Source organism: Excalfactoria chinensis, chromosome 12 (genome assembly GCF_039878825.1).
Source record: "Excalfactoria chinensis isolate bCotChi1 chromosome 12, bCotChi1.hap2, whole genome shotgun sequence".
NCBI classification, from domain to species: domain Eukaryota; kingdom Metazoa; phylum Chordata; class Aves; order Galliformes; family Phasianidae; genus Excalfactoria; species Excalfactoria chinensis.
In genome coordinates, this window is record NC_092836.1 from 979,021 (window position 1) to 994,106 (window position 15,086).

General features: G+C 45.6%; 1 protein-coding gene across 4 annotated transcripts in view; it reads right to left on the reverse strand.

The window, feature by feature from the left end:
* The window catches only part of GRM7 (glutamate metabotropic receptor 7), a 226,513-nt gene that overhangs the window by 99,491 nt on the left and 111,936 nt on the right, over positions 1-15,086 (reverse strand). For all 4 annotated transcript variants that reach the window (XM_072347204.1, XM_072347203.1, XM_072347202.1 and 1 more), the window contains exons 3-4: positions 11,272-11,413; positions 10,186-10,340 (exon numbers count right to left, since the gene is read on the reverse strand). In XM_072347204.1, coding sequence (XP_072203305.1) covers positions 10,186-10,340; positions 11,272-11,413 — 297 coding nt within the window. The remainder of the gene's footprint in view (positions 1-10,185; positions 10,341-11,271; positions 11,414-15,086) is intronic.

The following is a 15,086-nucleotide window of genomic DNA, read 5'->3' on the forward strand; positions in this document are numbered from 1 at the left end:
GGCATTCTGGTAAAACAGACGGGTTTCTAGAAGAGCAGATGTGAAAAGCACCGCAGACACGCGCTCACCTTGTATGTGGCAGGTGGGGGGTGAGGAAGAAGATGTGGCCCTGAAAAGATCAGAGTAAGCCTATGGGGTGCCTGAGGGTCACCCACAGTGCTGGCACAGTGTGTCCCAGCTCCTCCCTGCAGTCCCAAGGGACCTGCCTTGCCACATGCCTGCATAGCACAGGTCCCATGGCAGGGCTGGGAGCCTTCCGCTGCTGCCCTCTTTGTGCACAGCTGTGTTGTAGATGCTAACGAGGCTGAACCTTGTAGTATTCGGAGGGGGGGAGATGTTGTAAACATATAGGCGATAGCGGGGCTTTTCGAGATGTCACGTGACAGTGGCCCCCCCTCGTTTCCGGCTACACCTTGTGATGTACCTTGGCGCGCATTTCAAACGTCTGCCCTAGGGGGCGTAGACAAAGTAGTAAGGTATATAAGGTATTGATTAGTCCTAATAAACGCCATTTTGCCACCTTTCTTGATGAGTCACGGTGGTCCTTTTGGCCCTAGCGAGGGTCTCGCTAGCACCTGGGCAAGTATGCGGTTTGGATTATAATTGTGCACGGCAACAAGCTGCTCCTCCAATGGGCTGCACTGGTATTTGCTTAGCAGATGGCAGGGGGGTTTGTTTCTTTCATTTTAATTCTTAATATATGAAGTTATTTTAATTCCTTGTTGCAAAAAATAACCCTTGTAGAAACGGCTGATGACGGAACCTTTTATTTCTCCCATCACCTTATGGCACAAGCAGATTGTATTTGTATTCTGCACTTCACTGCCCCCAATTTCAGTGTCTGAATCTTCCTAAATTAAAACACTGTGATAATTGTGAAGGAAAGTAAACAGTCAGGCCTGTGGACCCAATCCCAAAGTTCCTCTCTTGGAGCTCTTTCACCAAACTCATCACATGAGGGAATCAGCACTAGGAGAAACCACCAGTGCTTCCAACCAAACAAGTGGCATCCCTGATTTGGCAGCAGCTATGGGTAGTCCACCAGGCACTGGACTGGAAATGCTACACAACTCCTTTCTGCTTTGCCAAAGCCAAACATCAGAGATGACAAATGACCTGTGCCATTACGAGCAGTCTGTGGCTCCCAGCCCTCCTGCAGAGTGGTGCTTTCAAAACTAGATGCATGGCTATTTTCACTTGATACAGATACAGTTTCTTTCAGAATGCTCTTGAATTTCCTTCTTTACTAGAAAAATATATTAAATATGAATGGTGAAAGGAATGTTCTGCTAATGTTATCTTCCTTTGAGGTAGAAAAACGTGTTAACCTCTCCTGCTCCTTTGTTTCTGCAGTGAGGCTGCTCGTGCTCCTCACACAGCACTGGTGCATCATCTCAGCTCCCTGAGCTGCCTGTGCTGAGTTGCGGAGGCAACCACAATGTGAGTGCTGTGCCTGGCACGATCCCAGTGCCAAACTGCTCTGAGCAAGTGGGAGAAGGTGATGAAATCTTTTTTGACTCCTGTTTCTATGCCTGAAGAGAACGACAAACTAAAACGTTATTTTTTATACTTCTCGTGAGCCAGCTCTGCTCGGCAGCCCAGGAGGGGCTCCCCTGTGTCAGGGCAATGACATCCCCTGAGCTTCACCCCCACAGCACGCCTCTCTGCGAGATGCTTAAAGATTCAGATCAGCCAGAGGTGGTTGTGTATTTCTGAAGTGGTTGGCCAAGCCATGCTGGGACTCTTCCTCCCTGCAAATCAAGCATCAATAAAAAAGGTCTAATGGAGCACTGCTCATAGCCAGCCCCAGAGAATGTCACTGCATACCAAAGGAAACCACTTCCTGCAGCGGCTGACATGAAGCGACACCTTACTGAATCCCTTCCTAGCTTCGAGATGGTGAGATTTGTTTTTAGATCATGGGAAAAGCCTGTTGTACACCTTCAGGATTGCTCTTTACTTTTTGGTATTACCTAACAGTCCTCCCTGGGGACAAAGAAAGAGGAACTTTGGCTGCAAAGTCTTTCTATATACGTTACAGATCCTGGAAATCCTGCCAGTTTTACTAACAGATGGAAAATGAATTCAAACAAATGAGTCTTGAAACTCTGCATGGAAGCAGGGAGTAACAGCACTAGAAAACATCAGAATTTCCTAATGCTCCATTTGGGGGGTTGAACAAGAAGCAGGCATTTGCCCTGTGTGCTGCCCGTGCACTGTTCTCACAGGGATGGGGTGGCTGTGTGCCAGCCTAAGCTGCCCTCAGCTCTAGTCCTCGCAGAAGCGCTGCAGGCAGCGCAGGGCTGTCAGCTGTGGAGCACAAAGTGTGTCCTGCACGCTTTCTGTAACGGCACGTCCCCATTAGTGCCCAGACATCCCTAACAGGGCACAGGCAGATCAGGAGCTGCCACATGGTAACAGCAGGCTTCTGAAAACAACATGCTTTCCTTCTGGATGGAAATACCTGCCTGGATGTGCCCAACAGGCAGCTTCATTGCTGGATCACTGATGGGAACACTGGGCTTAGGAGGAGCAGTTCAGACTGATTCAAAGTAAAGACTACTCACAACAGACCCAAACAGCGATCAACAGCTCAACAGTTTTGTCCCAAGAATTCTCTCTTACAGTGTCAGCCACTCTGGTGTGTACGCATGTGCATCTCAGCATAACCACCCACACAACCTCCAGCATCCTGAAATAACAGCTACACACGAACATCGAAGGGGAAACGCCAATATGAGCCCAGGGAGGAATGCACCAGAGTTAAGGGAGAAGCACGTGCATCTGCAGAGCGAGCCACAGGTCAGGTCAGGGGATGCCCATCTCACAGCCCACATCTGCAAGGGCTGGGTGAGCTCTTCCTTTCACTGGGCCCTAAATCTGTGCTGTAAGGCACTTCTTTGTGGCCCAATTAGACCTTCCTTTTTCATGACGCAGCTACACCCTTAGGAAGGGCACTGCCTCAAACCTGATTTGAGACTACAGATATAATGTTAATTTGGAACTTTATAGAAGCTCTGCTTCTTAACTTTCCTATATCTGCATACTAAAACAAAAAAATGCTGCCCTTAAGGCACTGCCTCTTTGAACCTATTAACCTCTCCATGGGCCTTCATCTCAGCCCTTTAAAGGCAAGCACTGCAGTGCTCCTGCACCTCCCTGAGGATGGTTCCTGAAGATGGCCCCCAGCCAGGGTGGGCAATGCCAGCCATGCTGGCACACTGTGCCCCACTTGTAAGACAGCACAGGGGCAGAGGCAGGAACAGCCAGAGGAACCACAGCTGATTCTCCCTCCCAAAGTGATTTCCCAACACTCGTGGATCGATATGCAATAAACTTTTAACTGCTGTGTGTGTCCTGGGCTCCCAGGTATCCAGAGAACTAATTTAAATTCAATTAATGGCTTCATCAGCATTGGGAAAGATGCATTCTCAACAAGTTTGCAGACTAAATGACTTTAAGCGCTGAGTGATTGATACAGAAGAACAGAAAGGTAAATTCTTCCTTCAGCTGCACTTGGCCAGACAAAGCGTTTGTCAGAAGGGACCCAGCCACTGAAAGCATCCATTTGATAAACTATACTGGATGAAATAAGAAACCCACCTTCCCAGCATCTCTGCATTGACTCACCTCACAGATCCGAACACAGAGTACTCTCAGCATTTTAATTTCAAAGCTGCTAAATACAATTTACTCCCAGGAAGAATGCAGACAAACTTATCCAAAACAGAGTGCTGCTCCCAAACCGCTGCCACAAAGCAGCACAACTGCCATTGCTACCACCTGCGCTGGGCTCTGGGAACCAGAGATGGGCTCTGCTGATAGCTCAGTCCCAGGGATATGGGGCAGCACCTCGAGAAGCACACAGCACTTTAAGATGCTCTAAGATGGGCTGTAAGCAAGAAGAATCCCAAACCGGTCACTTTACAAATGCTGATATGAGATGCACGATGCTTTTCTGCTCTGTTCAGGGAGGAGATGGGTAAATGCTGCAGAAAACAAGCACATCTCTCCAGGAGAAACATCCCAGGGCAAAGGGGGCTGTAGCTGAGTACAGGACAGCAGGACCGGGCTCATTAATATTGGATAAAGTTCAATACTGTCTGTAACACAAAGCAAAATGAGCCCTCAGCTCTTTACATCAGTAGGCTGGCAATATGGAGGTAAAATATTTGAAACCATTAAACTGTGAGAGATGACTTCATTCTGGTTTTTTCCTTGAATCACTTTTCTTTCAGTGCTCTTTTTCCCTACATATAATACTGCTCAAACAGAGAAGGAAGCAAAACAGCTCTTGTTGGAAATAAAAACTAAACCATTGAAAGCACAGTTCGCCATCTTTTTGGAAGACAAACAACTGCACAGTTCAAGGACAGTTTTATGTTGGTTTACAGCATTTGCAATGCTTCTGTTTTTGTGTGTGTGTGTTTTTTTTTTCCTTTTCAAGTAGCTGTGCACTTTCCTGTGCTGAATTTGAGCCATCCGTTAACCTCAGAGCTGACTGCAAACCTCAGCCGCATGCAGCGCTCGCTGGAATTGAATCATTTATCTCACATCTGCTTGAACGTCACTGTTCTGCTGCACCAAACTCCCACCTCAGACCATAAGCAAATACTTCTTACACTACGGGCAAATCATTTCAGTAGACTTTCAGAACAATTAATGTTAAGAACGTAGGTTGCCCCAGAAGTAATGCCTCCTATTTATTTCCACAGAAAATACAACCGTTACGAAGAGCACAATAGCACCGATAGGGAACATTCTCAGCTACACAACAATATTTTACAACCTGCTCACCACCGTTAGCCTTTATTTTCAACAGCTGTAAACAAGAGCCTGCACGTTGCACTTGTGACAGCGTGCACCACTAGAGGGGGCCACTGTCACCACTGCTGAAACACACCAGCCATCCCTCACTGTGCTTGCATCCACTCTTTGGTCTCCATAAATGTTCACCAAGTGTAGATGAATGTCAGTGGGGGCCATATTTTCCACATACAGGAGCTCAGTTCCACCCTCCTGCTTCACACACACTTCAACATCAGTCACCATTCTGTCAGACTGACCCTCTGCTGCCAACTGTCACACAGCAACAAAATGGAACAACATACTGCTGTGGGAAGGTTCAACTTCTACTGCTGTACCACCAACATCCACCTCTGATGTTGTGGGCCAACACCACAACATAGGAGGTATTACTTTCAGAGCAGCCCTCGTATAAATATCCACAGAAACATGTTCCAAATACCAAACCAAGATCCTGAACGTTCTTGCTCTACCTGTTCTCTGTGCTCTCTATTCCTCTGTCACACTGCTCAAGGGCTCCAATGAACCAGATTTAATGGATACTAAAGATTGATACCACCAAATTTAAAATCTGAAGTGTGGATATTACTTAGACTTGAAGAAAGGATGGGAAAGGGGAGGGAAGATCATCATTCTGCAATCCTGAGACCATCAGTATCACACAGTCCTCTGACTTAAATATCTGCCTGTAGATGCATCTAACAACCTTCCCAATTTAATTCAGCAAATACTGCACAAATCTGCTCCAGAAGGATGAGGCTTTTCCTTCCCTCATGGCACAGACACTTTCTTATCAGTGGCAGAAAGAGCTACTTTCTCTCTGGGGACAGAATTTAGGAACTCCTGACTTGGAAGCTGCCTGCCAGGGAGAAATTTAATTGATGTCTGGGCCACAAGTCTTATCATCTTTAATCAGAGGGCCATCCAGATATCTCTTATATATGCGTATATGGTGTAATAAAGACAGCAACCCGGGGCAATTCACAAGGATAATTAGATTTAGGCATAGCAGTGATAATGAGAGGAGGAAATGCTCTAAAATTTATTAAATCTACTGAAAAATGAAGAAGCAAAGTGGCAGCAGAATAGTGAAAGGTCACTTTGTGATTAACAAAGATTAGTGTGGAAGAAGTTCATTTAAATCCACAAAGAACTGGGGTTGTGGTTCATCACTTTGGGAGCTCCGTGGCTAGATATGGGGTGAATCACAGGAGGGCAGGGAGCATTGGCACTGTTTGTTTATGGCTGCTTTGAATAGCCTGCAATGCTTCTGGGGCTTGGAATGAAAAATAGGACAAATGAACAATGCTCTCTTAGGCCCTCAGTGCCTAGAGAAAGGAAAACCAACACAGCAATTTGCTGGTCTGAAGGCAAGTAGCTCAGCGGAACTGCGAGCACGAAGCAATTCTGATCTGAAATCTCAGCCTTTCTTCTCATTTTCCGCTGCGCTTCCATTTTCCCTGCAGCGATCGAACTTTTGGGAGCTCGTTATACTCGCCTCAGTGTCTCCCATTTAACCGTTCTCCTGATGGCACCACTGCTTCAAAACGGCCCACACTCTTCCTGCAGCCCTCAGCTGCTCCTCCTCACAGCACCGCACCTCCTCATGACCAGCAGCAACCCGACCTCTGGGCAGCGCTGGGCTGACATGGGAACCTTCCCACCTGCACAGCTCACACTGCTGCTGAATGGAAGGACAAAGAAAAGGCTTTCTGAGCACGGCAGCAGAAGGTAACACCGCACCAAATGCATCTGGGAGAAGAAAGATGTTCTGCAGACTTTTTTCGTGCCATGCTTTTGTTTTCATGAATGCCACATGCACGCAGAGCAACAGATGTTCATCATTTCTATATCATTGTAAAATGAACATAATAATAATAGGAACACATCCGTTCAAATTTCAATGATGAAAAAAAACATCCTTTCTCTTTCATTTAAACTGTTTTTTCCCCTCACATCCCAACATTGCCATTTGCTCTGTGGTTTCACTATGCCTTTCCACAGCGATGGCACAGGGCTACGCTTGGAACGAGACACAACTGGAACTCACCAACACAAGCCCTGCTACGTGCAGCGCTGCAGCGTGCTCACAGCTTCAGGACTGGGCTGGTGTTCTAAGAGCCCAAGAGCAGGACGACACACCATTAAAGCCTTTTTCTTAGGAGCAGTTTGGAATACACTGCTGTGTTGCAGTGGCTGTTCCAAAAGCACGCACGCCATGCTTGTCTCCCTGAAGTTGATGTTTCGATGGAGTTGGCCATGGAGCTTGTTTCAAACACACAAGTTTCTGCGCACTGATTACTATTTAAGTTTGCACTTCCTCTGGCTCACTGTCTACTGCAATTATGCAAATAAGATGCAACTTTATCCCTTCAGCATAATTACATCAAACACAATCGGGCTATATTAAGACTGACTTAAGAGGAACAAATTCAGTTCATGTAATGATTTCCTAAATCACCCCGTGGGGCTATGGCAAAGAAAACGCTGTCCCAAGGGTGACATCAAGCATCTAGACAAATAACCACACGTCTGGGGCTTCACATCTGTGTTCTGCATGCAAGAACCATGGCTGGAGGGTGGTAGTAAGAAAATGCCTTTTTCTGGAAACCGACCATTTCAGCTTACAACTTTTGTGATCAACAGCTCTTGAAATGTCAAAGATCTGATAATCCAAAGCTCCCCTGCATTCTTTAACATGATGGCACATTCATTTTCAATGCAATTTAACTTCTCCTGCTCTATCAGACACACATTTTTTCCTAAAGTGTGAGAAGAGGTTGGCAGCATCACTTATTTAATATCAATATGATATTTTCTAGAAGGGGAAGCTGCACCGCTGTTTGCTTCCAATGATTTTTGGCTGGGAATCTTTTTCTAACATACTACAAATCATCTTTAACACAACTGTCAATCATAAGAGCATTTGCCTTCTGTTTCTTAAGTAAAACTGGGGCAATCCCCTTACTCACCCCTACCAGAGCAGCCCTCGCTGAGCCCAGCAGAAGGCAGCTGGTGCCTCATGGTGCCTCAGCCCACGAGCGGTGCCGTTGGCAGCAGCACTGCAGAGAAAGGAGCCTGCCAGGCTGGGCGCTGCTCAAGATATCCTCCCTTAGGGCAAATTGAGTTCCGTTCTGCTAATTCAGTTTGTTTCCATCAATTTCTAGGGAAAGCCGGGACTTCTTATTTCATTTATTTTATGTATTCTCCCATAGAAATACATTACTAAATTTTAGTAGCAGATGTTCATTGCTGGATGATAAAAGAACCACGTTAAAATGTCTGTTTCCAGTTCTCTTGGATTCAATGCCAAATGAAATTACTACAACAGAAAGGAAAACAAAACAACATACAGCAGTCTGAATGCAAGAAAGGAAGACAATCCATACGGGTAACAGCCTCCCTAAGCAAAGAAATGCTAACGCCTGAGGAATCCTTGCTTCCTGTAAGTAACTGATTTCAATGGATACTTCTCATGGGGAATGAAACAGAAATGGAATTGGTTTGAAAGGAGAAGCATTGAGCTCTGGAAAACTGTTTCAGACACCAAGAGGAGCACTCAGCAAGGCAGGCATGAGGGTTATGCTGGAGAAGGATGGTAAGAGAATGACTGCACGGGAGAAGGGGAATGCACTCTGTGCTCATAACCATCCCTTTACTCTTCTCCCTAACAGGGCTAAGCAGATGGCAAATACAGATGGTAATTAGGGATGGATGAACGAAACTCAAAAAGGTAAGAACCAGCCTGAACCTTTCTAGTGGTCACAGAGCGTGCAGGAATCATTTGCTATTGACATTGGAACTGCAGCTCTAGGACATTGTGCTCTGCCTCTCCCTTCACACCCAGCACGGCACCAACCTCTGGCTGATGGTTTTCCCATTTCTGGAAAACAACATGCAGTTCACGGGCCTCAAAATACGTATGTGCCTGCATGGCAGAAACTGTGGAAGTATGAATGCAATTATATATATGGGCAAAATATAATTTGAGCATCACAAACCTTACAAACAGTAATTGTGCAGTCTGTGTGAGTGCAAGTTAAGAATGCAATGAGAAAATCTTTAGGCAAAAGCCCAGTACAGTCAGGGAATAAGCTATGCATAGGCTCAATGCACGTACGTCCTGCAAGGCACTATATGTGCTGATATCTGTAACCATTATTCAACCGAGTTTCTGCACCTGCATCCCTTCAGTCTGTCATTGTAACTCATTATTTCCAAAAGAAAACTCCATTATGTCCAAAGTGCTTAATGTGTAACGCAGAAGGAAAATATTTTAAAACAAACACATTTGGAAAGTTTTCCTTTCTGTGCTGTTGGCAGACTTCAAGATTTTCTGTCAGAAACCCTCAGGGATGAATACAAACAGTAGGGAAAGATTATTACAATGCTGTGTTTTCCAGAAACAAATCGCTTCATTCTCTACCAACTTTATGTATTTATGGAGAAATAACGTGTAAAAATGCCTCTAGGGTTCAAAAACTTAATATTAGAGACCTGAGAAGAATAACTAATGAGGTAGTAGTGTATACACAGTAAAGATGAATGCAAACGTTTGCTTCCCCTCTGAATGAAGGCACCAAAGCCCATTTTTGTGTAACACATGCAGAGACTGTTGTGCCACGCACAACGGAGGAGTTCGTTCTCTTCACTCTGTGTCTATGAGGAATTTTCCTTTTCATGTCAAGGAGAACATGGGCTCTAATCAGCACGCTTGGTTTGCCAGAGGAAGCCGTTTGGACAGTTTAGCATCTCTACAGAGGGGACAGCAAATTAAAGACGGATCAGACATAGACTTCAGGGAGAAGTGCTGAGAAAGGAGGAATTCTGTAAGAGAAGTGCCTCATAATCTTTATATAGATGCATGGACATGTACAAATACATATATTTGCAAAGTGCACAAGAAATATAAATAAATACCTATAGCACTCGATCTGAATAAAATACAAGTTAAGCTAAGTAAAGGGGAACTGCTGACTCGAACCTGAATTTTTACTTCCTCAGTATGGAGTTTACCTGCTGTTTCAGAGGGGTACGTAACTGCAATGCATTTTCTCTTCCCACATACATACATGACACATCGACATCGTTTTGGTTTACCTCCTTTAAGGTGACGCAGATAACTGCTGGTAGCATTTCAGTGGCAGATACAGCATATAGTTCTCAGATGAGGAACATGGACATTCAGGAAAATTCCAAGGGATAAAGACCAGCTCAATGTCAATTTTATACCCTTCCAATGCAACCACATTCAGACACAGCCATCCAAAAAAACGCACACAAAAAACAAATACAGGCAATCCATTTTGTACTACCCGTTTTCAGGAAACAAGAAACAAGGCAAGAAGCAGTGAGAGAAGGTGGGCAGAGAGCTCTTACCCTCAATGGTTGCTCGCTTGGGCAGGATGGTGATGGCCCCCTCAGCCACGTCCTCCTGCTGTAGCAGTGGGCTCACCTTGGAGCCCCACGTGTCCGAGCCCACCCATAGGAAGTGCCCCACTTGGTCGGCCCTCTTGGCAGCTGCCAGGATTTGCCTATGGAAGAGGACAGTTTGTTCATGAGTTAGTTTCATTTCAACATAGGATTCCTTGGTAAAAAAATGTTGTGTGACAATTGCAGAATGAACTTATTTCTGTAGCCAACAGAACCCTGAAATTTCACAACACATCGAGCCATGATCTGAGCAGAAAAGACTGAACCTTCCTTTTAATTCACCCTGTATCCTAAGAAGGAAATCCCGCTGACTTCACTGAAGCTGTATCCCAACTTATGTGTCTCACTTTGCAGAACGGAGCCTCTCAGCACCTCCCATTGCCATCAAAATGTCAGGTTAATTTAAAATTCTTGTGTTAGAAATAAGACGCACTTTTAAAATATTCTGCACATAACTTTGATGGCAAGTGGTACCTGAATGATATGAGTATCCAAGCCATTTTATTACCAGTAACCATCATCTGTCATAAAATACACTCTGAATTAAGGAATTACACATTGTAGCATGAGCTTGGAGAGAGGAGCACTTTATTAACGCCTCTGAGAGGTAAGGTCAGGTCAGCCATCAAACTCATGAGTATGACAGGAAAAACCTTCAGACCATCATCCCGGCCAGGTTGGATGGGCCCTGAGCAGCCTGCTCTAGTATTAAATGTGGAGGTTGGCAGCTTTGCCTGTGGCAGGGGGTTGGAGCTTCATGATCCTTGAGGTCCCTTCCAACCCAAGCCATTCTATCATTCACCCTTTGCAGCCCATCACTCCCTTCTCCCCACACAGCAATGCACGATCCAAGGTGCCAACAGAGACAGGCAGCAGCAGGAGCCCAGTGTGACCCTGCAAATGGTAAACCCCACAACCCCACACAGCTCCTACCAACAGGCATTCCCTCTTCGTTATCTGTATTCTTACTTGCTTTCTCCTTTCTGCATGGTTACCAAGCACAAATGAATTAGTCCCCTCAGCCATCCTTACTTTATGTCCTCATCGTTGGCAAAAATAACAATGGCTCTGGCATTGGGAGTTTCTAAGAGCTGCTTGATGATTTTATCGAAGTCGATGGTCTTGTCTTTGCGATCCTGTGGGATTTTCAGGGACTGAGCGATGCAGAGTCCACCTGTGGAAGAAAGAAAAGGGCTCAGTCAGCGGGGAGGCATCCCGAGGTGTAACTACAGTTTGTTGCTGTTGAGGTAGGACATTCATAGACCCACACACACAGGATGCACGCCAGAGCAGGGCCGTGCATCAAGCAGGTGGGTGCAAATACCATCATGGAGTAATAAAGAAATAAACCAGACAACTGGGTGTGAAAACAACAAATACCAGCACAAGACATGGAAAAGCTTAGACTGATTAAGTGAAAAAAACCACAACAGGCTGCAATGCAAATGATGTTGACAAGGCATTGGACTTTATCTTGGTGAAGAACGGGGATCCTTTTTGATTTTGTGAGTTGAAAGATATTGAGAGAAAATGCTTCCACTGAAGCAGATCATTTGAAACAGGAACAACAAAGGAGTTGAAACGTTGGCAAGGAGAAGATTGGTCGTGAAAATCTGTACTCATTGAAACATCCATCACCAAACAGGATGGAGCTGCCTTGAGATAAAGCACGTCTATGAGCTGGACATCTCATAAACACACAGGTAGTACTGAAAAAACGAGTATCGATCAATAACAGCAGTAAATACATCCATGCCAAAGGAACGCTCAGTTTTAACACATTTCACACATTACAGTTATTATGCTCGTTTGGGAAAAAAAAACAATTAAAAAATAAAACTCACATCCCCCTCCCCGACACTGTGCTTGAATGGCAGATGAAGTCACACTTTTGCCTTTATTATTTTGTTTCTCAGCAATAAACTCTTTCATCTTTCCTGGCATCTTAGATAACAACTTTCTCAGTATTCTGCACAGTGTGTTAATTAATAGTTTTAGAGGTGCACAGTAAGAATCTGAAGTAGGGATGAATTAATTAAAAGCCAGCAGGATAAAGGAGCTATTTACTGGCATGCTTTAAATTGCAGATTTGAAAGAACAGTCAAACGAAGAAATAAAGAGGGTGTTCTATAGGATAGGATGCAAGAGGGGAGTGCCCACATAGGAGAACAAGTACAAAATCAGTCTGCTACAAAGAGCTAAGATTTATCACATGAAAACAACTGCACTCCCACCATGGTATCCCTCCCGAAGGATCCCACTTTGATACAGCAGAGCAAGATCTCTTTGGCAGGGTTTGCCATGCTTGTAGGTCTGCTACTTGGACATTTCCGAAGGTGCTGTGCAGATCCCTGGCAATCCCTCACAACTCTCCATTACTTTCATTCAGAGAAAGTGAGCTCTCAGCAGGATCAGACACAGCTCCCACCACGAGGCACTTGCAGAGAGATGCAGAACAAGGTTCCCCTCATATGCTGATTTCAAATATTGTACCAATCAGAACTTCTGAAGCTGGGATGGAAGAACGCCTGCAGTTGCTTTAGCCCAGCTACAGCACTGCACACACGAGGGGTAGAAAGCAGGAACCACAACAGAACTGCAACAGGGAGGAGCAGCGTTCTATACCTTTGTTATAGAATCTCTGCATTGGAGAGCTAAAGTAAAAAACAAAACCTGTATCCTGGTGATACATTCTGATTATAAAACTATATAAAAACTAGTATCTAATATTAAGTAATTGACACCTACATGATGTAGGTGCAGGAAATAAAAGGCTGAAACAGTCAGCAAGGCTGCTGGCTCAGCAGCCCCTCCTGACAATAATTACACCTCTTGTGTGGGTCATGCAATCTCTGCTGCCTGGATAGAGAAGCCAAGAATCTGATTATGGTCAATAATGATTACAGCTGAACTGAGCATCTCTGGACAGGGACAGCTGTGGCCAGACTCTCAATAGTGAGGAAAAAAAGCCTCCAACACAAGGTACAACTTGAAAGTATGTAATCCTTATGTGTGTAAAACAAAGGTGGAGAAAGCGTGCAAACTGGGAGGGGTGGGTTTGGGTCCTTTTTATGCCACAGTTTATGCTACCCAGGGAAAGTCAACTCCTGGTTTCCCTGCTGCCTGCCACAGGTCAGCAGGAATGATGGATAAATGGCAAATATCACAGAATCATGATCATGGCTTGGATCAGAAGGGACCCCAAGGATCATCAAGCTCCAACCCCACTACCACAGGCAGAACCACCAACCTCCAGTTCTGGTACTGAGGTCCATGGTCCCATCCAGCCTGGCCTCAAGGCCACCTCCAGGGATGGAGCACACACAGCCTCTCTGGCAGCCTGTTCCAGCATCTCACCACTCCTGCTCTGAAGAACTTTGGCATCCAATCTCAACCTTCCCTGCTGGATCTTCAGTCAATGATCAAATCCAGAATACATGGTTTTACAATGTAATAGCACTGCCAATGTTTAACAAGCTCAGCTGCCACAGGAACCTGAAGGGGAGAACTGTGCAAGAACCAGGGGACAGCCTTAAATGGGCGCCTACAGAGCAGCACCAGGAGCAAATAGGGCTAAAGCAGCACAAGGCCTATCGTGGACGAACATAAATGGCAAAATGTGAGAGGGAAGAGGAGCAATACCCAGGTGATACAAGGCAGACATGTTGATGGATATCCTGATTTTAAATCGCCAGCGTCCCTTCCAGGAAAGTGACACTATTACAGACTGACTAATACATGCTCCATGTCACCCAATGGGTCAAGATGTATTACTGTCTTTATTTGCTTTGCTTTACTCAAGCCTACACTGAGCAGCTCTGACACACACGTACAAGCTTGTCCCAAGTGTGCAATCAGCCCCAGCACTGCAGGCTGTGCTGGCTGCTCCAGCTCACACAGCTCCTGCCTGCAGAGACTCCTGAGCTGGCTGCACGCCGCCCCGACCTCCACAGGCCCTCATGGCAGGCAGGGACCCATGCCACTTCTCTGTCCTCAGCAAAGGATGCTCAAGGAGTTTCCTTTCCCAACAGGAAACACATGTGCATAGTTATTCCAGCTGCTCCTGAAGTTAAACCTCTGAGGGAATTAGGCAGTAGAAGTGTGGAAGTAGCACACGGGATTTGTCACGGGATTTCTACATTAAAATATGACTTCTGCAGAATTGGTGAGCAGGCACATGCTGCTACCAGCCACAGAGTGCTGTGACAGCTGCTGGGAGCCACAAGGTTCCGGGTGCTCCAGCCTGCCCTGTGCTGCACCATGAGCTGACATGCAGTGCTGCAGGGACTGGCATTCTGCATCCCAACGTGGGCTCTACCTCGAAGGTAACAGGTGCTAGAGAGGCATAAAGAAGATCTGAACTAGAGCTTAGATGAGACAGTGCTCAGCAGGCAACATGCTTGTTTGTCTTGCTCCCCCAGCACACAGCACATAAAGCCCATGCAGCTGGTGCTTCCATTCATCCATTCTCGATGGGCTTGGGAAAAGCAGCACAACTGAACTAGAGGACAATTCTCTTCCTCCAGAAATTTCCAGTTTCCTCCCGAAACTGACGGATTCGAAGTTCTTACAAACAAATCCTTAAGATTTCCTCTGCACTGCTGAAGTTGGAGTACTGATTTTGGGAAAACGGGAGTGCAAGAGGAAAGTGGAAACATCTTTAATTCCTTGAAAGATGGAGCTTGAGGAATTCACAGGAAAAAAGCACACGAAGAGCAGTCACAGCAGTGACTGTGGCAGCCAGCTCTCTATCATTCTGCTCTTGGAACAATATCTTTCCTCCTCTGGCTATGTATAGAAGTCCAACATTGGCATCTCTTCAATCCTTCCCTGCTGCCAGCAAATGT